The sequence below is a fragment of the Coccomyxa subellipsoidea genome (genome assembly GCF_000258705.1).
Source record: "Coccomyxa subellipsoidea C-169, whole genome shotgun sequence".
In the NCBI taxonomy this organism is placed as follows: domain Eukaryota; kingdom Viridiplantae; phylum Chlorophyta; class Trebouxiophyceae; family Coccomyxaceae; genus Coccomyxa; species Coccomyxa subellipsoidea.
Window position 1 is genome coordinate 993,608 of NW_005178024.1, and position 20,847 is coordinate 1,014,454.

The window sequence follows — 20,847 nt, forward strand, 5'->3', positions numbered from 1 at the left end:
ACCAACAATGTCCAACTGCCACATGAATTGCTGCATCGTCACAATGGCTGCACCAAACAGCCCAGGATATCTGTCCCGAACAGATTGCAAGGCAGGGCACTCAAACACAAGGTGGCGCTCATCCCCAATAACCTGCTGGGCACAACGCATGCACAAACGCTGGGGCCGGGGAATCCTTGCCCAGCGGCCCGAGACATTGGGCAGACTATGACAACCCATCCTGAACTTCAACAGTATACGCAAGCAACGGGCACTCAAAGGCTGCTGTAAGAGCTGGCAAGGGTGGCGCACACAAGCTGGCCTAGCAAACCATCTGTGATATGTACACAAGGTGGCATTGCTGGACGGGCAGGTCCTAGGGCAAATGTCAATGTCATCCCAAACCTGCAGTGCTTGCGCATCTAGCAGCTGCATCACAGCATCAACTTCCACAGGAACAAGGGTGTCAAACCGAATAACAAACTCATACCCAATTCGGCGCAAGCCCCGCATGAAGGCCCAAGCCCAATTCTTAACATTACGGGTTATGGCATCCCAACAATCATCAAGGGCCACTTGCCTGTGAAAATTATTTGCAGGCAAGGCAGCCAAATTGTTCCAGAACTTGATAATGCGCCGCCACCACACACAATCAAGGGTCTGCTGATTCAACTCCTTAAGCAAGATGGCACCATGCACAGAGGTGGGGACGCCAGCAATGTCTCTCAGAATTTTCAGGTGAGAGGAGGCCAAGGCAGCCCGGCCCCGCCGGCTGTCGCCACCAGGAAGGCTGCGCAGGCCCCACACCTCACAACCGTAGGAGGCAGTCGGCGGCACACATGCATCATACGGACGCGAATCCCATCACATCTTGTACAAAGAAGCGTAGCTTCACTGCTGCGCCCGTACGCACGTGGCAGGGGTCCCCCCCGGGGTCTCCTGTTCTGCGTTCCTTTCTTCTTCTTCTTCTTCTTCTTCTTCTTTCTTTCTTTCTTTCTTTCTTCTTCTGCTACAAAGAAGCAAATCGGATGTATCTGGGAAGATCAGTGCGGTAGTTGAGGAGTGCTGTCGAGAAAACCCAGATGCAAGGGGAAAACCATCAGTTAGTTTGCATCTCGTTTTGAGATAAACTCCCAGCATTGCTGTGAGCCACTCATTTCTAATGTAGATGCTGTAGCAACCTGCTATGCCCATACTGATTATGTGCGGAAAGCATTGCGTACAGAATGGATGGCAGAGATGGCAGCATGTCACTGCTTGTCAAGCGGGTCAAATTCACCGTCAGCAAGGAGTTGAAGGTGCCTGGCGTGCTCACGGTGACCGAAACACAGATGTGCTGGGCGCCTCACGATCCCACGCAGAGCCAGCCAGTGTATGTCGACATCAAGACGATCCCAGGTGATGATCTGAGCCGTGGCTCTCCAGGATGGACAAATAAATTGTTGCAGAAATGAGCTGGAGGTAATCCTTTGTGCATCACGAACTGATGAAGCGCATCCTTTCATTGCAGATTCCTTGCAGCGAGCCAAGGGCAAGCCGCTGCTGCGAGTACCTGTGCCCAACCGCCCGCTTGTCTTTGAGTTCGAGTCAGAAGTGGACCGGGATCAGGCCGTGGATGTGATCACTCCCATCCTGAAGGAGGCACAGCGCAAGGGAAAGGCGCCCATGACTGACCCGCAGCAGCCAGCCTCTGGCCTGCAAGGTCCCCAGGCTGCCCTCAAGCAGAAGCTGCTGCAGGAGGACAGGTGCCTGATTCCTTTGCTCAGGAGTGCAGCTTTGCCTTCCAACCTCAAGTGCAAATTTTTGACAGGAACGCATCCTCTCTGAGCGTAAGAAATGTGTCCAAGGAGCATGTGATTGTCAATCAGGGACCTGCAGCAGCTGTACAATCAGCTGGTTGTGGGCGGGATCCTGAGCGAGGCAGAGTTCTGGAAGGGGCGCCAGAACCTGCTGAGGGAGAGCTTGCGAGGCAGCCGGGACGCGAGGCAGCAGGCCGGCTTCAAGACTGCCATGATCTCTGAGCAGGCCGGCGAGGGTGGCAGCCGCAAGGCAAGCACTCTTACTGCTGTACCCCTTGAAGAACAAGCTCTTTCATCAGGAAGTTCGTGAGCAAAATCACCGAAAGTAGGGGTCACATCGGGACGCTCTTTGCAGGTGACACTGAGCCTCACCCCAGAGATTGTCCGGCAGCTCTTTGCAGAGAAGCCGCACCTGCACCGGGCTCACACGGCAATGGTCCCTGAGAGGCTGAGTGAGAAGGAGTTCTGGGAGCGCTACTTCAACTATGAAGTGGCCAGGAAGGTGTGCCTTCTGTTAAAAAAATGACTTACGTGATCTCTATTGTCTGAGCACAAGGGGTGGGCTATCTGGGCGGCCTGATAATTTTGAGTGCTTGACTTGTCAGGCAAAGCGCCAGGGCAGGGGAGCAGGAGACGATCTTGAGGACCCCTACAAGGAGTTCATGGACGAGGAGCTGGACTTCAGGGAAGCCCAGAAAAGGCTGCAGTTTGTCAATGCCACCGTCAACCTTGCAGCTGACTCCTTTGACCGGGTGAGGAAAGACATTGCTGTCCTTATGAAGGCTCTGAAAGATTGAATATGATGTCAAGAGAGCTGCATGTGCCTCTCAATGCTGTACAAAACCTGGATTATGCACCCAGGACTCGATGCCATCAGAGACAGAGGCGCCCGAGAACAGGAACATGATCCGGGACATCAACAAGCACGCGGCGGTGGTCTTGGACGGCATTCCCACGCCCGGCATGGCCCCGGATGCCGGCCGGCCCGCCGCGAGCAGCGGCGATGCGGGCGAGGCTGCCAGCAGCCTGGTGCTGGACGACCTGCGCAAGCCCTGGACGGCCGGCTTCGCGGAGCTGCGCATCCAGGACCCCAAGCGCTGCTACGACGCCACGCCGGGAGCCGCCGGCGCGACCGCCCCCGCCGCCGCGCCGGGCCGGCGAAGGACGAGCGCCGACGCGCTGAAGGCCGTGCAGACTCTGCGGGCAGCCGGGATTAGTAATGCACCGGTGAGCTCGCGCGCGGCGGAGGCTGCGCTGGCCGATGTGGCAGCGCAGAGCGGCGCGGCCGGCCCAGGGTTGGACGACGCGCTGCGGGCGGCGTCGGGGCCGCCGCAGGAGAACCTGTCGCCGCAGATGGAGGCGGTGCTGCGCGAGGCGTGCCTGACGGTGAATGAGCTGCTGCGGCACTTCTGGGCGGCGTTCCCACTCAGCAGCGCCACCCGCGAGGCCAGGGCGCTGCGCCTCAAAAAGGCGCTGGCGGACCAATATGACCGCACGACTGCCATGCAGGTGCCCCCCGCTTCCTCTGTTTTGCGGTTTAAATCAACGTACGAGCTGAGGAAAGTACCAGGTGTTTGCGGTTGTGACACTTTCCACATATCACAACAATATTTGTTCTCCCTGCATTTGCCCAGGATGTTGCGGTAAATTGGAGATAGTGAAGTTTCTCATTTGCGACTGCCTCTGACGCATCTAGTTGCTTGCACTGCAGGAGTCATCCCAGGGAATTGAGCGCATGCACATCACACAGCTCCTGAAGCCGCTGCGGCTGGCGCTGGACACTGCGCTGGCCAAGCATGACAGAGAGATTGATCTGAAGAGGGCTCAGGACAGGAAAGTGAAAATTGATACCGCAATGGGCATGCAGACATCGACGGCTTGATACACCGTATCTCAATTTGCCATTTTCCGGTAGCAAGTGGAACCAAAACCATGAACAATATTGATAAGGAACTCTTATGAACGAAGCTGCAGGCTATACTTTTGGATCTTCCAGACCCAGGAAATATTTATTACCAAACATTACAATTCAGTCTGTCAGCTGCAATTATCAAATGTTTGCAGCCACTTGTGCTTTGCCAGTGATAGGGTCTCGAGATGCAGAGGTCCAACGCCATCAAGCCCATGCTGACAGAAATTTCGTCAAGCATCGCATGAACAGCTTGCCCAATCACCACACATTAGCCATTTGACTGGAAGCCTACAGATCCCCAGAGGTTCAATGGCCTGCGGACTCATGATGATGGCAACCGCTGTCTAGCAAATGAAGCACTGGATTTGCTTTCTGCCTTGAAGATATCATAGCTATGAATCGTGATATATTTTGTGTGTTTCGACAAGTACCATTCGAAGAAAGCTAAGCAGGCTGTCTACTGCGAGGCAAAGGCTTTGAACTCCCTGACTCTCCTCACTCCTCAGCGCTTCTTAGCCTTTGTGGCTCGCTTTCCTTGTCCCTTCTTCGGTGGGGCCTTTCCACGGCGTTTGAGCTTATCTAACTTCATCTTTTTCCTGGTAAGCATCGGGGCTGGTAAGCATCGGGGTGAACCAGTGAGCAGTGGCAATAGTCCCACCAAAGTCACAGCATCAAGACCCACATGCCGCTGCTATAACACGAAATTGCAATAGGCATACACGTTGCAAGACGTGATATTCGTACCTTTCCAGATCCATGTCAACGAACATGGGATCGATTTTCGAGATGGGCTCAGGATAGTAGCTCGCCACCTTCTCCCCAATGAGCCTCTTTCTCAGCAACTTCCTCCCAGATCGAAGATTGTTACCGATATGATTGCCAAAAATACGAGCTCGGATTTCTTCTAAGCTCTCCTGCGTGCTAGCGCTGGTGCTATGTGGTGCACAAAAGGGTTTGCAGTTGTTCAGATTCTCAGAAAGTGAAGTGCCAGCGATGCGGCGCCACAAAGCGAGAGCGCGTCTCGCAAGCATCACGATCTCATGAAGCCGTAATTCAAATCTGAAGGAGGCCCTGGTCGGCGAAGACCAGAAGGTCAGAAGTGTCGCATGTCAAATCGCATGTGCTGGTAATCTGCTTGCACGTGATGACGTGCTCCTCAAGAAAAGTGCTCTTCCGACACGATAACCGGGCAGCAATAGACCTCGATCTTCAGCTTTGATGTGTCATGGTATATTGGTAAGGAGACTGGTCCCAGTGTCCGTGCGAACGAACGCCACTGCTTGTCTGAGGGTGCATGCTAGACTGGCCGACACTGTGCAGAAGGAACTCAGACTACTGAGAATAAACCCAAAAAGGTATTACTAATGCAGCAGTTTTGTAGAATATAAATTGTGTCAAGCTGCCAAGACCTCAATAAGAAGTGGTGCATGTGCAGGTCACTAGGCCAGAATTTCGTCACGTCAGAGGAGGTCCTCCAGCGGATCATAGCATCTGCAAAGATAAGAAGGGGTGACAAAATCTTGGAGATTGGACCAGGATTGGGATCCTTGACAGACTGCCTCCTCGATTGCGGGGCTTCAGTACTGGCCATTGAGAAGGACGACGTCCTCTATGGGCACCTACAACAGAAGTTTGCAAAGGCACATCCCCAACCTCATACTAAAGTATAATCTTATCACCAGCTTTGGACCATCCTGTGTAGGCATCTTCTATAGCATGAGAACTGCTGTGCTTGACAGGAGCCTGCTGTGTCTCTCATACACAGCGATGTTCTTTTGCTCAAGAATATCAGGCAGATACTGGATGATTTCAAAGGGGACAGTGAACAGCCCTCTGTCAGAGTGGTGGCCAATATACCATACAACATCACTTCTGGTGCGTGGCTGATACAATCTGCACCCTGCAGTTTGCATCGGAAATTTTTCGCACCGCTGAGATGACGAGAGTGGGCTGTCCTGCGCAGATGTGCTGAAGATGATGTTGCCTTTGAAACACCAGCTTTCACATGTGCACCTCCTACTAGAGGTGCGAAGTCTATTGGAGCCATCCATCAATTTATTGCTTACACTCAAGCAGCCTGATCAGCACACGTCAATGCCATCAGCATCGCTTAAATGTCTCCTGACCCTTTCAGGATGGGGCAGCGAGGCGGTTGACTGAGGCTAGACCTGGAGACAAAGATTACAGGTAAGAAGGGAATTGCACTATACAATCAAGTCAACACATTTGGTGCCTGCATGGACTCCGGCTGTTTGCAATTTGGTCGTGTAAGACTGCATTGCAACTGTCAAAGGTTTGACTGATATATGTGTCTGGTATCTGAGCAGGGCTATATCTGTGCTCATCAATTTCTATGCCAACCCAAGATACTCATTCAAAGTCGGCAGGTGTGGCCCACCAATCTTAGCTGCCTGAAATTTGAACTGATTGATTGTCGAGCCCATCTGATTCCCAAAGGGTCACGTGCGGAGTGCTGCTCATTCTGAAGGTTGCCTCTGATAGCATACTTCCCTGCACCAGGAACGCTTTCTTTCCAGAGCCGCATGTTGACTCAGCTTTCACGGAATTTGCGCTTGCCTCAAAGACCGACCAGCTGCATGGCGCTGGAGAGCAAGAGTTTCTGGACTTTGTTAGTGCAGCTTTTGTATCCAAGCGCAAAACGCTTGTGAACAACCTGAAAGTGAGGTTTTCACCGGACGCTGTAATAAAAGAACTGACAGCTCTGAGGATTGCGAGCACAGCTCGTGCAGAAACGTTGACCGTTGATGACTTCTTACAGCTATTTGTTTCCCTGATAAATGACGCTGACAGGCAGGCGGAAAGGTCTTGAACTGTGGACAGCAATGTAACTTTACAGTTGTGATGGGAGCATGTCAGCAGGTAGCATGTAAGGATGCCATCACAATCTGCTTACTGTGTGACATACTGTCATCTTGGAGCATCTGCACACAGCTATAAGTTTGTCATGTGAACTGCAGAACGCAATGACAAGGCATGCTACGACAGGATGAGGTCTAAATTAGTGAAGTAGTAAACCAGTGGCAGTACTTCGCAGACCACATTTGTCATCAGTCTCGTGCGGCACGGCCAGCCAACTTGCAAAGCGGCTGCCCCGCCACCTGCATTGCAGTGCAAATTCACTTTGCAACAGCGCACATGTATATTTAGCAGCGAAAGCAGATAACATAATCTTCAAGCAAAAGCTTGTAAGGAATGTCCACTCACCAGCCCCACGGTTGAGACCCCAGGAGGAATGGCAACACCAGATGGGTAGATGCGCTGGCCAAAATCAAGAGATGAAATGTCAATCTCAATGGACTCTGGAATTGCCGAGGCAGGACCCATGCATTTCACAGTCCTCTGCACAAGGTTTAGATGTCCTCCTTTCTTTATCCCAGGAGACAATTCCTCGCCCACAATCTGCACATTCATGCGCATGCACAATTCAATGCCTGGCATCTAATTATCATGCTTCAAGACAGGACAAAATGCAAGGCATAGTTTGCATGGAAATGCTCCAAAATTTCCAGGCACTTGCCTTTATTGGAACGGCAATTGTGACCATCCGATCTGGTGGACAGTGCATCAAGGTAATGTTCTCCACTTCATCAGTCACAGAGTTGATATGGACAAGCCTCGGCTGCAGCAACCACAAACAACAGTCATTTGAGGGCACTTGAAACCCGCTCAATTAACAAGACACGACATGCGGTCCGCAGCATGCACATCAGTGCATGCCAAGGGTGTCATACCAGAACTGGATAGGATTGCACAGGCTTATCTGGCACTGCCAGGTCCAGTTGAAATATTCGACTCAGCAATCCCTTCCTTCCATGTATTCTGACCTGCACATCCATGACCATCAATGAGCACTGAACCTCCTCCTCTCGAAATAGAGACAGCGCCTCCTCAACATACAGGTGCCTTACCAAAGACGTGGCTTCTTTGGAATCCACTGATATGAGTCTAGACTCGTTCTGAGGCAGAGAAAACAATATTGCAGGTGTGCGGCCGGTTTTTCTGAGGCGTGCTGCTACACGCGAGCCTCCACCTTCACGCTCGATAGCAGTTAATCGTTGCACCTCTGCAACCAGCCAAACATGCAATTATCGTCTTGCGAAAGTGCATCGCACGCTCACTTTCAGAATTAATACAAATGTGAACACCAGAAACAAAGGAAGTCTAGACATCAGATCACTACCCACCTTCTGAAAGATCAAGGGATTGCTGGGATAGGCTAGAACTTGTGCATAATAAACGTGACAATCCCAATATGTTCCAGTGCTTTTGGAGGGACGATGGTCTCCTCAGCAAGATAGCCATCTATTCCATGCTAAAACATGACCGAATTTTCCTTATAGTATTTGTTGTCGTCCAGTCTTGCAGTGTCAATGTCTGGTAACTTTGCACCAAAGTACCGTTTGGTACATTAGTCTGTGAACAATGTCCTTCACAAAGAGAGGCTTGTGCATTCTGGAGGTGACTCACTTTATTAGTCAATGCCACATGCATGGTTGACTTCCCATGGCCTGGTGGGCCGCCAGTGGTAGCAGCAAGACAGTCCCTCGCTCAGCAAACAGCAGCTAAATCTTCTAACGCAGGCATAAGTCCTTCTCGTGAAGCACAAGTGGGCACACCTGCATGCACGGCATGTGAAAAGATCACCGCGCGTACGTATGCGCCACACCATGATGGCCATCTCAGACTCTGCAGATGCCAGGGTGCCGTCTTTGTGGCCACGATCAGTGTTTGAATAATTGTGGTTCAAGGTGGCAGTATCACGCATTATCGCTGGCTGCGAGCAGCAGCCAGCCAATGTTCCGATACTGTCATGCGCATGCACTTCTTGTGTTTGTGCGACTGCGGGGTGCTTCTAGATCTATGGATGCCCATGAGAGCCATGCCAGTACTGTAAGATAGAATGACCAGCCCCTCTAAAATATCACATGCATAGGCGTAATCAAGACCAGTATACTTGATTTGGGCAGCTACGTGAGTATACTCACAATACGTAAGGTTTACAAATGTTATGCCAGACAACAGAGAAGACTAGACGCCTTCTTTGCTGCCTGACAACTCGGTAATAGAAACCCTCAGTCTCATTTAGCTGTGCAATTGTCGTACAAGATGAGACCTAACTAGAATGAGCTCTCCAATGGCAGTGACCTGCAGGAAGCCAGAAACTGCTGACGACGTAGAAAGAGTCCCTTATTGAGCAGCTACTAGGCTATTTATGTCCTTCATGGTCCAAAGCATGCCTTGCTTAGATACTTCTTCTCAATAACAGTAGGGCCTGCCAAGAACCTGACATTCTTATTTGGAAATGCTCAAAATTTGCTCGCAGCTCAAATTGCACTTCTTGTCAGCCCTGGCCAGCCCATCGTGTACTACAAACAGCCAGCCTTTGAGGTTGCTGACGCTGGTGCGGCGCTCAGTCGATGTTGAACACCTTCTTGAGCTTCATGACCAACTGCCAGTTCTCCTTGCTCATGTCCTCCCTGAAGTGATCCTTCAGCAGGTTGATGGACTTGCGCGAGATGCGGCTCACCAGCTCGTCCTGCACGCAGCGCAAGCACTTCAGTCCTCTCTCATGCCTTTGGACACCCTCCCAAAGGCGAATGTCCCGCTCAGGGCAGGCACAGCCCACCACCGTGACAAAACCAGGCAGCAAGTATGAGTACTAAAGACATGCCCAGCAAGTCAGCACTGTTGAAGGAGGAGTTGCATGCACCTTGAAGTCAAAATGGCGGCCGTAGAGGCGGGTGGCCTCAGTCGTGGTCTGGGCCTCAATCTTCATGGCCACGGACTGGCCCTTCTTCGCGGTATCTACCGGCTTGTGGTTCAGCTCCAGCGACGCAATCTTTCCCAAATCCACGCCGCCCTGAGAAGGCACGCAGATGGGCGTGCCCACCTGCACAGCCACACATCCACATCTCAGCTCTGAAGGATGTGTCCTGGTCACGTTTTGTCGCAGGATATTTCATCAGGATATAAATAGCGCTTGTCATTTGCACACTCACTTCTGGCGAGAGGAGATGTCATAACTTCTCCTTTCAGCACAAAGAATGCATGAGAGGATGTGGCGGCTGCAGCATGGGAAGTACAGGACAATCGAGCAACGGGAATGCCGGCTTGAAAAGACGGCAGGAAAGAAACGTGGCGCACCTTGGCGATGCCCTCCACGACGTCTACGCCGAGCACGATGGGGTCCTTGGCGTTGAAGACGCAGGTGGGCAGGATCTTGAGGATGCAGGGGAACACCGCATCGCCCTTGGCCGCCTCCTGCTCCGCATCCTTCACCTGCACCCCACCGCCGCACCGCTTCAGACACCCCCTGCCACTTTCGCATGACTGACCATTCCTTCATCAACTAAGACCGCAAGCGGCAGCTCATGCTCACGCAATCCACCTCTTGCCAAGCTGCACCAATGATAGGCAGTGAATGGGCCCTCGGTGATTCTAGCAGCGCTACTCTGTCCGCAACGGTCACCCCAATCATATCCTGTATTTGTGTTTGTTGAATCAGTGTCAGCAAGTTCAACTGCAGGGCAGGGGGCAGCGGAGAGCAAGTGGAAGCCCTGCCTGTCTGAGGTAGGCGGTGAACTGGTCGAAGAGGTGGTAGATGATGTCAGCAGTGAAGATGCGGACGCCCAGGGACTCGGCCAGCTCGCGCGCCTCCTTGGTCACGGGCACGTCAAAGGCCAGGATGACCGCAAACTTCTGGCGGCCCTTCTCCAGCATCACGCTTGCGCGCATCACGTCCTTCTTGTGGATGGGGCCGATCGCAATGCCCGACACCGGGATCTTCACGGCCGGCGACCGCAAAAACTCAAGCAGCGCTTCCAGCGACCCCAGCGTGCTCGCCTGCACGCACACGCCCTCCCCTGCGCCGCCAGCAACACAACCCCTTTCAGCATTTGACCACATGTCAGTAGGCAAAATGTGCTTGTCACTCCTGGCTCATTGCGAGCCATTGGCACTTGCAGGCTGCAACCCTCCATATTTGCATGCCGGTTGTGCAGCGCCAAGTTGGGCTGACGTGCAGAGAGGTGAGGCGAAATGATAAAGTACGTAAGGCCAACAGAGTGCACGTGATTGTGCAGGCCTGGGGCTCACCGGAGCGGTCGACAGACTTGAAGATGTCCTCCATGTCCTTCATGGCCAGCAGCTTGAGCCCCTCCAGGTCTTCAGGCTTGTGCAGCACGTGCAGCTGCGTGCCCGCCACCGCCGTCTCCAGGTTCTGCGCAGCGAGCTTGACGCCCTGCGCTGCCTGGATCTCCTTGTGGTGCACGTAGCTGCCCTTCACTCGCAGCTCCTGCGCCAGCACAGCACAGCAGGTCACCCCCACATCCCCAGTATCGGGCCGCCGCACCTAGCCATGTCCTAATTACTCCCAGAATGACCACTTGCTTGGAGACAGCAATGGATAGAGGTTCCAGCCTCCCGTAGAACTTTATTGCAGGCTGCTGGTGTACAAAAGAGTGTCAGGTTGCATTGGCTGAGCTGCAGAAGGGGCTACGGCGCACCTTGAGGGGGTGGGGAGTGAGCAGGGAGCGGATGTTGGTGACGATGGGGCCATTCATGCCGCAGAGGACGATGGTGTCGCCCTCGTGCAGCACGCCGTTGACCAGGACGACGTCCACAGTGGTGCCCAGGCCCTCCACCACCTTCACCTCCAGCACCGTGCACTGCAGCTCGCTGATGAACATCAGCCGCTCCGACATCATGTCCTGCGCAGGGCACCCCCCGGGAGCGTCATTCAACATCATACCACCATAAAGAACTCCAGTCTGTAAGTGCTCAAGAGAGGTTGCCCCTGAGCAGCCACACAGCCACACGACAAGCAGCTGCATGGAAGGGTGTCATGCGTGTGCACAGAGCTTCTGCTGCTGATGAGGACGCGGCTGCATGCTAGCCACCAGCAAGGCGACCTCTATGACCTCTTGAAAAAAATCCCCAAACAGCAGTTTAGGGGGTCACCTGGGTGAGGCGGACAAGCAGCTGGAGCATGTCGGGGATGCCCTCCCCGGAGATGGCGGACGTGGGCACAATGTTGACATATTTCCTCTTGTCCGGGTTCTTCCAGTACAGCGCCACGTTGAGGCCCTGCTCGTTGAGGTTGAGGATGCTCTGCTGCAGGCGCTGCTCAAACTGGGCCTTCACATGCGGCTTCTGCCGCTCCAGGGCCTCCATGATCGGCGCGTCCTTGACGGCCTGCCACTCAAACAGCCGGTCCACCTGGACAGGACACAATGCCAACAGGTCAGATCTGCTTGCTCCGCATCTTGGCCACCATGGACAACGCTATTGGACAGTATTAGATGAACTACTTGCGCATGAATGCCAGGCCCAAGCAGCAGGAAGGCACGCCAACTCAGAAGTATATGGTGCTCAAATCATTGCAAGCAGATCCCACAGGTGCAGGTAAGGGGAGAGAGACCTTGTTGAGGGCGACGATGAAGGGGGTGTTGCGCATCTTGAGCAGGTTGATGGACTCCATGGTCTGCTGCTCCATGCCGTGCATGATGTCCACCACCAGGATGGCAATGTCGCACAGCCCGGAGCCGCGCGAGCGCAGGTTCGTAAACGACTCGTGACCTGCCAGGCGACACCACAAGCTTAAGACACTGGGACGCCCAACCACCGCATGACGAGTCTTATAGGACACAGCTGAAAGGCACCATGGGTGTCATGTTCATGGCGCCGGCTGCCCAAAACGCCCTGGAAACCAAGAGGTATAGGGCATGTGAATGGGGCGCTCACCTGGGGTGTCGATGATGAGGAGGCCGGGCAGCTTGAGCTCAAACTCCTTGCCCTTGCGCAGGGCCTCTGTGCGCATGCAGATGGCGTCGCCAGGGACGTAGGTGGCGCCGATTTGCTGCGTGATGCCGCCTGCCTCACCCTCCTGCACAGTCGTCCGCCGTACGTTGTCCAGCAGCTTCGTCTTGCCTGCAAAGCCCCAAGCACACTCGTTGAGCGCCCCTGTCACCACTCACTGTAGAGCACCCGCACCATGCATGCATATAATCACTGCTGACTCCCTGACTGGTATGTCACATAGGCTACCAAGCTGAAAAATTCCTGACGCAAAGGTTGGGTGCATGCAAAAGGCAGCTGCGACTGACCAGTGTCGACGTGGCCCAGGATGCAGCAGATTGGAGAGCGCAGGACGTCCCGCGAGCCAGCCTCCTTGGCGGCCTTGAGGCGGGCATTGGCTTCTGCCTGCACCTTTTTGAGCCGGTCCCGCTGCTCATTCTCCCTCGCCTCCTCGCTGTCCACCTCCGAGCTGCTGTAATCCTCCGAGGAGGAGTCCTGCAACGCGCAGTTAACACGTCAGTATACACCCCACCCCTTCTGAGCATCTCTGGTGAACGGACACAGGGCCATCCCTTTCGCAAGTAATGAATGTAAGGACATGTTGATCAGAGTTCCTGACGCTTCATCTGGGGTCTGGCACAGCCTGCAAGCATGAGAGGGATGGTTGCAGATCTTCACCTCATCGGAGCTGTCTGAATCGTCGCTGTCAGAAGATGTCTCCTCGTCGCTGTCACTGTCTTCGTCCTCCAACTCAGATGAGCCTGCTTCCTCCTCTTGCTCCTCCTCCACCTTGGACTTCTTTGCGGATACATCATCCTGAGCAGTAACACCGAAATACTCTGGGCATTGGATTTTATGCATAATGACCTGCAACATGTCATCCCTATTGCTCGTTGGCGGTGCCGTGTCATGAGGAGGCCCTGCTTGCCGAATGCTGCTTTGATGCCAACATACTCTCATGCAAGTGCGAGCACACCTCTGCAGCTGCGTCAGCTGCGGCCCTCTTGGCAACCTCTGCAGGGCTGGGCTCCTCCTCGATGCCAGGAAGCTTGACTGCATCCAGGTCCATGTCCTCCCAGTTGGTGTCCTCCTCTGACTCTGACACGTGTGCCTCCGCTGCTGCACGCGCAGCCGCCTCTTCCTCCGCCTTCCTGGCCTCTTCCTCCTGCCTTCTCTGCTCCTCCTCCTGCACATTACAATGGCGTGCTCTTTTTCCAGGCATTTTAATGAACTGAATCCTTGCGCACACCAGGACAGCAGATCACCCTCCCAGGACACTGTTTAGGATGACTAGGAAGTGTCATGTGGCAACTCGAATGATGCATCTTCATGAGTGGGGGGAGCGCTCACCTGTTGCCGCTGAGCTTCGAGCGCAGCCTTGGCAGCAGCAGCTTCCTGCTCCATCTCCTCCGCCGTCTTGGCCTCGCCGCTGTCCTGCCTCTTTGCCGACTTCTTCCTCCCATACACCACCTTCTTTGGTGCAGACCTCTCCTCTTGCTCACCTGCACATACGCAATAAAGATTACCCACCATTGCTTTCCCCAGCACTCTCAAGCATGCACAACAAAGGGCCTTGGCATGGCATAAGAGGTACTAACATCAACTAGTTGGGGTAGGGGCCGCACCAACTTCATCAAGGTTGGCGTTCTTGAGGATCTGCTCGCGCATGGCGGCCAGGCGCTCCGCCTCCTTCTTGGCCTTGCCGGTGAGGATGAGGCCCTGCCGCTTTGCTTCTGCGCGGCGCGCTAGCCGCTCCGCTTTCCGCCGCTCCGCATCCGCCGCCCTGGTCGCCTCCACCTCTTCCGCCAGCCGGGCCGCCTCTTCCTCCTGGCGCACACGACATGAGCATTTCACCCACTGGAACTCAGCGACGCCATTGCTGCGACTGTCATTGCCAGTGCCCCTGCATGCTGCCTGACTGCCTTGGGGCTGGCATCTGGATATGCCATGTAAAGGACAGGAGAGTGTTCGAGGTGCGCGGCAAGGTGGTGGGGAGGGAGGGAGCCGGCACCTGGCGGATGCGCTCGGCTTCAGCGATGCGGGCCTCCTCGGCCTCGCGCTCCTGCTTCTCCAGGGCCTCGCGCATGCGCCGCACTGCAGCGCTCTCCTTCTTGGCGCCCTTCTTGGGCGCCGCAACCGGCGCATCCTCTTCGTCGCCCTCGGCCGTCCCGACAGCCTTCTTGGCCTTCTCCTTGGCCTTCTTCTTTGCCTTCTTTTTGGCTGCCGCGCTCATTTCCTGTGCGAAACAGTTCTCAGTACCTTCAGCGGGCGTTCCTGAAGAGCCCTGCTGTCACAGCCATAGGTGTCCCCACTGCCTACACTCGGCAACTCCAGTGTCGCTTTGAAAGAGATCAAGTTCCACCGCAAGTGCAAAAACACAGCCAGCCCAAAGAACGCTCCAGGGATACTCGAGCGATGCTTACCCCCGTTTCAGCTGCATCTTCCTCCGCGCCGCCTTCAGCTGTTTCAACTGAAGCCGCAGCGGCTGCGTAGGCAGGTTCCGACTCTGCAGCTGCAGGCTGAGGCGCTGCAGCTGCCGGCCCCTCTCCCAGCTCCGCAAGCAGGGCATCCAAATCCTCCTCATCCTGCTTTGCTGCCGCCTGAACGCCACATGCTGAACATTATAATATTCTCTTCTCAGGAGGGGCATTTGTTTCAGCACAATGCATACCCTTGCATATCCTTGCATACAGCAATCTAAAAAGGAAACACAGCAACGCTGTCGCACCTGCTTTCCCTTCTTCTTGGCCTTCTTTCCCTTGCTCTTGCCTTCCGCGGCTTCCTCCGGGGCTGCTTCCAGGGGTGCCTCGGTGCTGGCAGGCGCCTCTTGCACGGCGGGCGGCCCCTCTCCCAATTCAGCAAGCAGGGCATCCAGGTCCTCCTCCTCCTGCTTTGCTGCTGCCTGCAGCCAAACCCTTTGAACTTAGTTCCTTGAGCACCCGTCATGCCTTCTGATTTGCGCGTCATAAAAAGAATGAACACGGGCACGAGACCTCAGGATAGCAACGGGGTGCAGCAAAGCGTTCAGACCTGCTTGCCCTTCTTCTTCCCCTTCTTAGCCTTGCTTGTGCTCTCTGGCTCAGTAGGGGCTTGCTCGTCTCCTGCCACGCCTGATGCTGATGGTGTTGCAGTGCTGGCAGCTGCATCTTGGGCAGTATCACCCTCAGCCTCCCCTGCAGCTGGAGCCTCGCCTTTGATGTTGGCCAGCAAGGCATCGATGTCTTCAAGCCCATTGTCCTTCTTCTTCTTCTTCTTCTTTGTGCCTGTGGCCTGCTCTCCACCCTCGCCGTCGCCAGGACCTGCCTGCTCTGACGGGCTTTCATCCATGGCTGCCAGCAAGGCATCAATGTCTGCATTGCCCTGCTTCTTGTCCTTCTTCTTCTTGCCTGCAACAGGGTGTACCCTCGTCATTTATGATTCGATCACAGGTGCTCACACCAGAAAACTGAAAGTTTCACTTTCGGATTCTGTATGGTACTTTGTGTTCACAGAGGGAAAAACTCACCCTTTTTGGGTCCCAGCACAAAGTCATCTGCATCCGCTTGGCTGGTGGTCGCCTGCGCATCAGAGCCCCTCTCCTGCGCAACCCCATCCACCACCTCTGCTGTGGCAGCATCTGCTGTGGCCGCTGGAGCCTCCTCACCACCATCCTCAACAGCCAAAGCAGCAAAGGCTCCAGCGATATCCACACCCTTCTTCTTCTTCCCCTTCTTGGGCTTTGGCAGCAAGTTCAGGGCGCCATCCTCATCCTCATCTGCCAGGGCGCCGTTGCTGCTGGGCTCCTCAGCCGCATCATGTTTTCCATTTGCAATGGCACCGTCCTCCTCACCCTCCAGGTCCAGGGCATCAAAGGCATTTGAGATGTCCTTCTTGGACTTGGACTCGCCCTTCTTGCCTTTGGATGGCTTCTCCTTGCCGCTTGCCTCCGCTGCGTCCTCTTCGCTCAGAATGGCTCCCTGGAAGACCCAGGGGTATTCACTTCACAGTACCTCTTGCAGCCAAACAGAAAAGACCAGGGAATAGAAACTCAGCCAAGCAACAAGAATTTGACACAACTGGTCAAAGTTTCTGCAAGAAAGTGCAATCATAATGACATTCATAGACATAGCAGACATCGAGAGCAACTGCACCTTCAGTGGGGTCCCCTCAAGAGCATCCCCCGGTTGCATCCCCTGCGGCAGCTCCACCGCAAACCCATTGGCCTCCTCCATCCACCCCAAGTCATATGCCGAGCAGATCATCCCAAAGCTCTTGACTCCCCGCACTGTGGCTGTACTGACCTGGATCCCGCTGCCGGGCGTTGTGACACCATCCCCCTGCATGAACACTGGCTGTTAAGGACCCATTAACTAATGATCAATATTTTATCACCACCAGGCGGCGGGAATACGGCGTGAGGAGAGTGTGCAAGGCTGCTCACCGCAAAAGCCACCTTCAGGCCCTCTCTAATGTTGGGTGCGTTAGTCACGACCTGCAGCGTCTCCATGTCGGTGCGCACTTGGCAGGTCTTCAACCGATCGGCATTAGCATGCCGGGAGACCTTCACTACCTCCGCGCAAACGAGTCCCATCTGCAAAACAGAGCGCTGCTCTGGCTGCCTGAAGTTTTATCCAAATCAGTAATGAAGGTAGCTTGCATCGCAAATGAGTCTCACCATACCTCTTCAGGTCTAGCAGCTTCCTCTGGCTTCCTGGCCTCCGGCGTCTGTGTTGAGCTTGGTGCTTCCTCATCACTCTCCTCCACTGCCAGTGCGTCGAAACCACCCAGCCTGGGTGCTGCCACTGATTCCTGTTCCTCTTCTTCCTCCTCTACACTGTCTGCGTCCTCCTGCAGAGCCAGAAGAAATATGCTCAGCAGCTGAGAAGTACAGCAAGACACCTAGTTGGCTACTTCATACGTACCCAAAACACAAATAGAACTTGGTCCAATTATAGATGAATGCAGCAAATTTGAGGGCATATTGAACTCTGATGGCAGCGACCGTGCCTGCAAGAGTGCAAACGTAGGGGCCGCTTTGGCCGCCTTGCGGCCTGATGCTGGTGTATCGTCCTCTTCATCCATTCCTGGAGCTGCGGGAGCTTCTGCAATCTCATCGTCTGACCAGTCCCCGGCGGTAGGCTTCTTTTTTGTCTTCTTCTTCTTTGGCGCACTTGCTTTAGCCTTAACAGAGCTTTCCACAGCTGCAGGAATGTCTCCCAAGTTTATGTCAGCACTTTCGTCGTCCTCGAAATCTAGTTTGTTGTTCTTCTTCTTGGCTTTCTTCGGAGCCATCTCACAATTTCCACTAGGAAATTCAGAGTGCAAGCCGGGAAAGCGATCTGATCTGATAGAAAACGCCCTCGGTACCTCGATAGGTGAGTCAGTACACACCACTGATAATCACTTCATGCGATTGATCGCTTTTCTGAGCCCAGAACTGCTGCAGCTAGATCACCACTGTTTCGTTGATGACCCTTTCGCTTCCCCAAGTTAAAGTAGGGTTTCGTTGTGCACATTGAAGGACATTTCCTCGCCCCTCCTACCCAATTCTGTAAGGGCACTGCCCAGAAAGATAATATTAGTATATTTTAGTATAATAAGACAACGTTGCTGCCCCTAGTTATATGGGCTTGTGACATCGGCAAGTACTTACACATTGGGGTGGAATACGTGGTCCCTTTTATGCAGCACAGTAATGTAGCGATACCACAGATTTTGGTTGCATTTATAATTCGACCTATAGGCAAAGCTCAGATTGGAAGATGTCCGCTGTGAGCCCAAAATTACGTTGTGTATAACAAAGATGCAAGAAGCTCAGGTCCCCAAACGAGTAATATTATATAGCTGATGGATGAAGTGAAGGCATCGTTGGCTGAGATGGGCATCCATCTGAAATCTGCCTTCATCACCAAAGTCATGAGACTTCTCACTACGCCCACAGCTCCAGTAGAGGAGCGAGTCCAGCTCATAATGTCTCATTTCTTGACCGCTGACCTCAATATGTGCGGATCGGGATGCCTCCCACACAATCTGCACTCCGAACACAACTCTGTGCTGAGGGGCCGGCATGTGCTGCAAGTTGATGAGGCCGTCGACACGGCAGCCTGTGCAAAGCAGAGGTGGGTCAAATACGCCTCTCTAGCTGATTGTTGACTATCCTTATGATACAGGCATTCCAATCACTCTTCGATGTCTGCAGATATGAAGGGGCGGGAGGCAGGAGGTGCCTGAAGCTGTCTCTCACGGATGGTGCGAGCCCGACCCATGCATGTGACCTCAGTGATAATCACTCTCTGCATTGTGCATTTGACATGCTCTTTTTTGGTCCAGGACAGCGCCGTGCCTTTGCCTTTGAGCAGACACCTATAGCGGCCATCAAAACTCTCTGCCCTGCAGGCTTGAAGGTATGTGCAGCCACAGTGTGGGCTCAGCTTGGCGTATTCGTTCAACAGCAGGCTGAGATGAATGGTCTTGCATGCCTAGGTGGTCATCACAGATGCACCAATCAAGAGGGGCATGCTTGTTCTCAAGCCAGAGAACATCAGTGTCATTGGAGGCGAGGTGAGGTTCAAAGCATCTGCAGAGGGCCGTTTTCTTGAACGTGAAACTGAAGATCTCATGCTCATGGCATAATGCATCACAGCTGAGCAACCCGATGCACACATCTCTATGCGCCCCCCCCTAGGTGGAGAGGATGGAGCAAGCTCGCCAGAGGATGGTTGAGCGGTGGAAGCAGCCCGTGGCATGCAGCTCTGGAAGGAACGGCGCCACTGTGAATCTGTTTGTGGCAGCAACTGCCGCTGCATGGCCCCAGCAGGCCGCTGATGGAGTCCCAGGAGTGCCGCCACAGCTGCCCCAGTTGCCACCAGCCGCTCACAGTCCACAGAGACAGCAGGCACCTGAATCCAGGATCAACCCCCAGGTCCACCCCAGAAACATCCCCCCTCCTGCGCCCGTGCCACGCAGTCAGAATCAGGGGAACATTGCGCAGGCAGCCAGGCCCACTCCAGCCCGCCAGCAGAGGAGTGCCAGGGAGGTGGGCCAGGGTGCAGCTGGTGGGCTGATGCAGCAGTCTGACAGCCAGGAAGTCGAGGTGATAGATGTCAGCGATGCAGAGGGGCGCGGTGATGCGCCAGCTGACAGCGAGAGCTCGCTTGACAGCTGGGGCGACCACGCGGCGGCGTTGGCCGAGCGGGGACGCAACAGGCTGAAGAGAAAGGCGCCTGCGCAGCTGATCATTGAGGATGATGAGCAGGAGTCCCTGTCCGAGCAACCGCCACAGTCCCGACCTCGCGCCAGCGCTGCTGATAAGCCTGACAGGGCACAGGAAATGTGCGAGATGCGGGGAGCTCTGACTTCCCTGTCCCAGCTTGCAGACTTGGATGAGAAGGACTACCCTGCCACTGTACGAGTGCATGGGAGCATTGTGGGCATGGTGAGCATCACCCGTATGCAACATTTTCTGTGATCCAGTTTTACATCTGAATCAAGGTTGCTCGTTGACTTACAGCTTTTGATGTGTTGCAGGTGAGCAACCTTCACTTCATGGACGAGAACAGGGCTGTGCTGGACGGCTGGAAACTGGACATGAGCATTGAGGACAGCACAAGTGGCAGAGTGCAGATCGTGGCAGTGTGTGACTCATTTCTCGTGGAATTTCTAGGTGATCAGCCTGTCCCTAATCACCAACTCTTGCTTAGAATTTTACACTAGATGGTCTCCCCAAGTTATTATCAAAGTTGAGGGCACTAAAGTAATGTTGCTGCCCAGGTCTGACAACAAGGGACGCATATTCTCTGGCAAGACAGGGCCAGGTTGACGTGCTGAGGCAGAAATTGCGTCATCTGAAGCAGCTCGTCCAAGACTTTCAGGGCTTCATGGCACTGGAGGTCAGCAATGCAAATGCAAAGCCCCTTGTGCTATCTCTGGAGGCAGGACAGAGATCTGCTCCCTGACAGGAACTTGCGATGTCCGTGTCTGTGCTTGTGTGGTTCTCCCCTGGTGTGCCAACCAATGGCCCATGTTACGGCCTTGTGTGCAACTCAGTTCCTTACAGATGAGATCTAGACCTGGATAACTTTTGAACTGTTATACTTGAAAGACTATTGCAGTATGTATGGGATCCTCTGCACCCCACTGTGAGCAACCTGACAATTGTGCAAAGTTGAAGTTGACATTTCCACAACCGTTGACAGCAGTTCATCAAATGATGCTCGTCATTGTAATGCAGGGAACAATCCAACATGTGCCTACCCTACTAACTTGCCCATGCAATCCCATTGCACATGATCATAAGATGGACCAGGAGGCATGCACGCAGTTTTAAACACAGGACTATTCATGACGCTGAGCCCATATGCA

The 20,847-nt window shown here is 54.1% G+C and overlaps 6 protein-coding genes across 6 annotated transcripts; 3 read left to right on the top strand and 3 right to left on the bottom strand.

The window, feature by feature from the left end:
- Positions 1-1,205: 1,205 nt before the first annotated feature.
- Positions 1,206-3,660, top strand: COCSUDRAFT_44752 (hypothetical protein; the record flags this gene model as incomplete). The annotated part of the gene is made up of 7 exons (XM_005643918.1): positions 1,206-1,377; positions 1,490-1,724; positions 1,848-2,046; positions 2,134-2,280; positions 2,384-2,530; positions 2,640-3,287; positions 3,490-3,660. The coding sequence occupies 7 exons, from the start codon at positions 1,206-1,208 to the stop codon at positions 3,658-3,660; spliced, it is 1,719 nt and encodes a 572-aa protein (XP_005643975.1).
- A 129-nt stretch (positions 3,661-3,789) lies between these two features.
- Positions 3,790-4,743, bottom strand: COCSUDRAFT_54686 (hypothetical protein). Its single transcript, XM_005643919.1, has 2 exons — positions 4,435-4,743; positions 3,790-4,286 (listed from the first exon to the last, which is right to left on the bottom strand). The coding sequence occupies exons 1-2, from the start codon at positions 4,719-4,721 to the stop codon at positions 4,193-4,195; spliced, it is 381 nt and encodes a 126-aa protein (XP_005643976.1). The 5' UTR covers positions 4,722-4,743; the 3' UTR covers positions 3,790-4,192.
- A 380-nt stretch (positions 4,744-5,123) lies between these two features.
- COCSUDRAFT_83565 (hypothetical protein) lies at positions 5,124-6,472 on the top strand (the record flags this gene model as incomplete). Its single annotated transcript, XM_005644001.1, has 6 exons — positions 5,124-5,354; positions 5,430-5,565; positions 5,654-5,715; positions 5,825-5,877; positions 6,015-6,077; positions 6,211-6,472. Coding segments are annotated over 6 exons (807 nt in total), but the record flags the coding sequence as incomplete, so codon positions are not given.
- Positions 6,448-8,115, bottom strand: COCSUDRAFT_54687 (ribosomal protein L25-like protein). Its single transcript, XM_005643920.1, has 6 exons — positions 7,896-8,115; positions 7,620-7,774; positions 7,443-7,535; positions 7,229-7,330; positions 6,916-7,110; positions 6,448-6,809 (listed from the first exon to the last, which is right to left on the bottom strand). Exons 1-6 carry the CDS (start codon positions 8,011-8,013, stop codon positions 6,759-6,761), a joined length of 714 nt encoding a protein of 237 aa, XP_005643977.1. The 5' UTR covers positions 8,014-8,115; the 3' UTR covers positions 6,448-6,758.
- Positions 8,116-8,693: 578 nt separating this feature from the next.
- COCSUDRAFT_25870 (P-loop containing nucleoside triphosphate hydrolase protein) lies at positions 8,694-14,346 on the bottom strand. The gene is made up of 13 exons (XM_005643921.1): positions 14,112-14,346; positions 13,858-14,000; positions 13,484-13,693; positions 12,816-13,002; positions 12,454-12,639; positions 12,131-12,288; positions 11,671-11,928; positions 11,217-11,420; positions 10,807-11,005; positions 10,295-10,574; positions 9,856-10,030; positions 9,422-9,601; positions 8,694-9,247 (listed from the first exon to the last, which is right to left on the bottom strand). The coding sequence occupies exons 1-13, from the start codon at positions 14,173-14,175 to the stop codon at positions 9,122-9,124; spliced, it is 2,370 nt and encodes a 789-aa protein (XP_005643978.1). The 5' UTR covers positions 14,176-14,346; the 3' UTR covers positions 8,694-9,121.
- A 3,986-nt stretch (positions 14,347-18,332) lies between these two features.
- Positions 18,333-20,728, top strand: COCSUDRAFT_48946 (hypothetical protein; the record flags this gene model as incomplete). The annotated part of the gene is made up of 7 exons (XM_005643922.1): positions 18,333-18,605; positions 18,686-18,735; positions 18,817-18,890; positions 18,970-19,047; positions 19,172-19,921; positions 20,014-20,149; positions 20,257-20,728. Coding segments are annotated over 7 exons (1,546 nt in total), but the record flags the coding sequence as incomplete, so codon positions are not given.
- Positions 20,729-20,847: the final 119 nt, after the last annotated feature.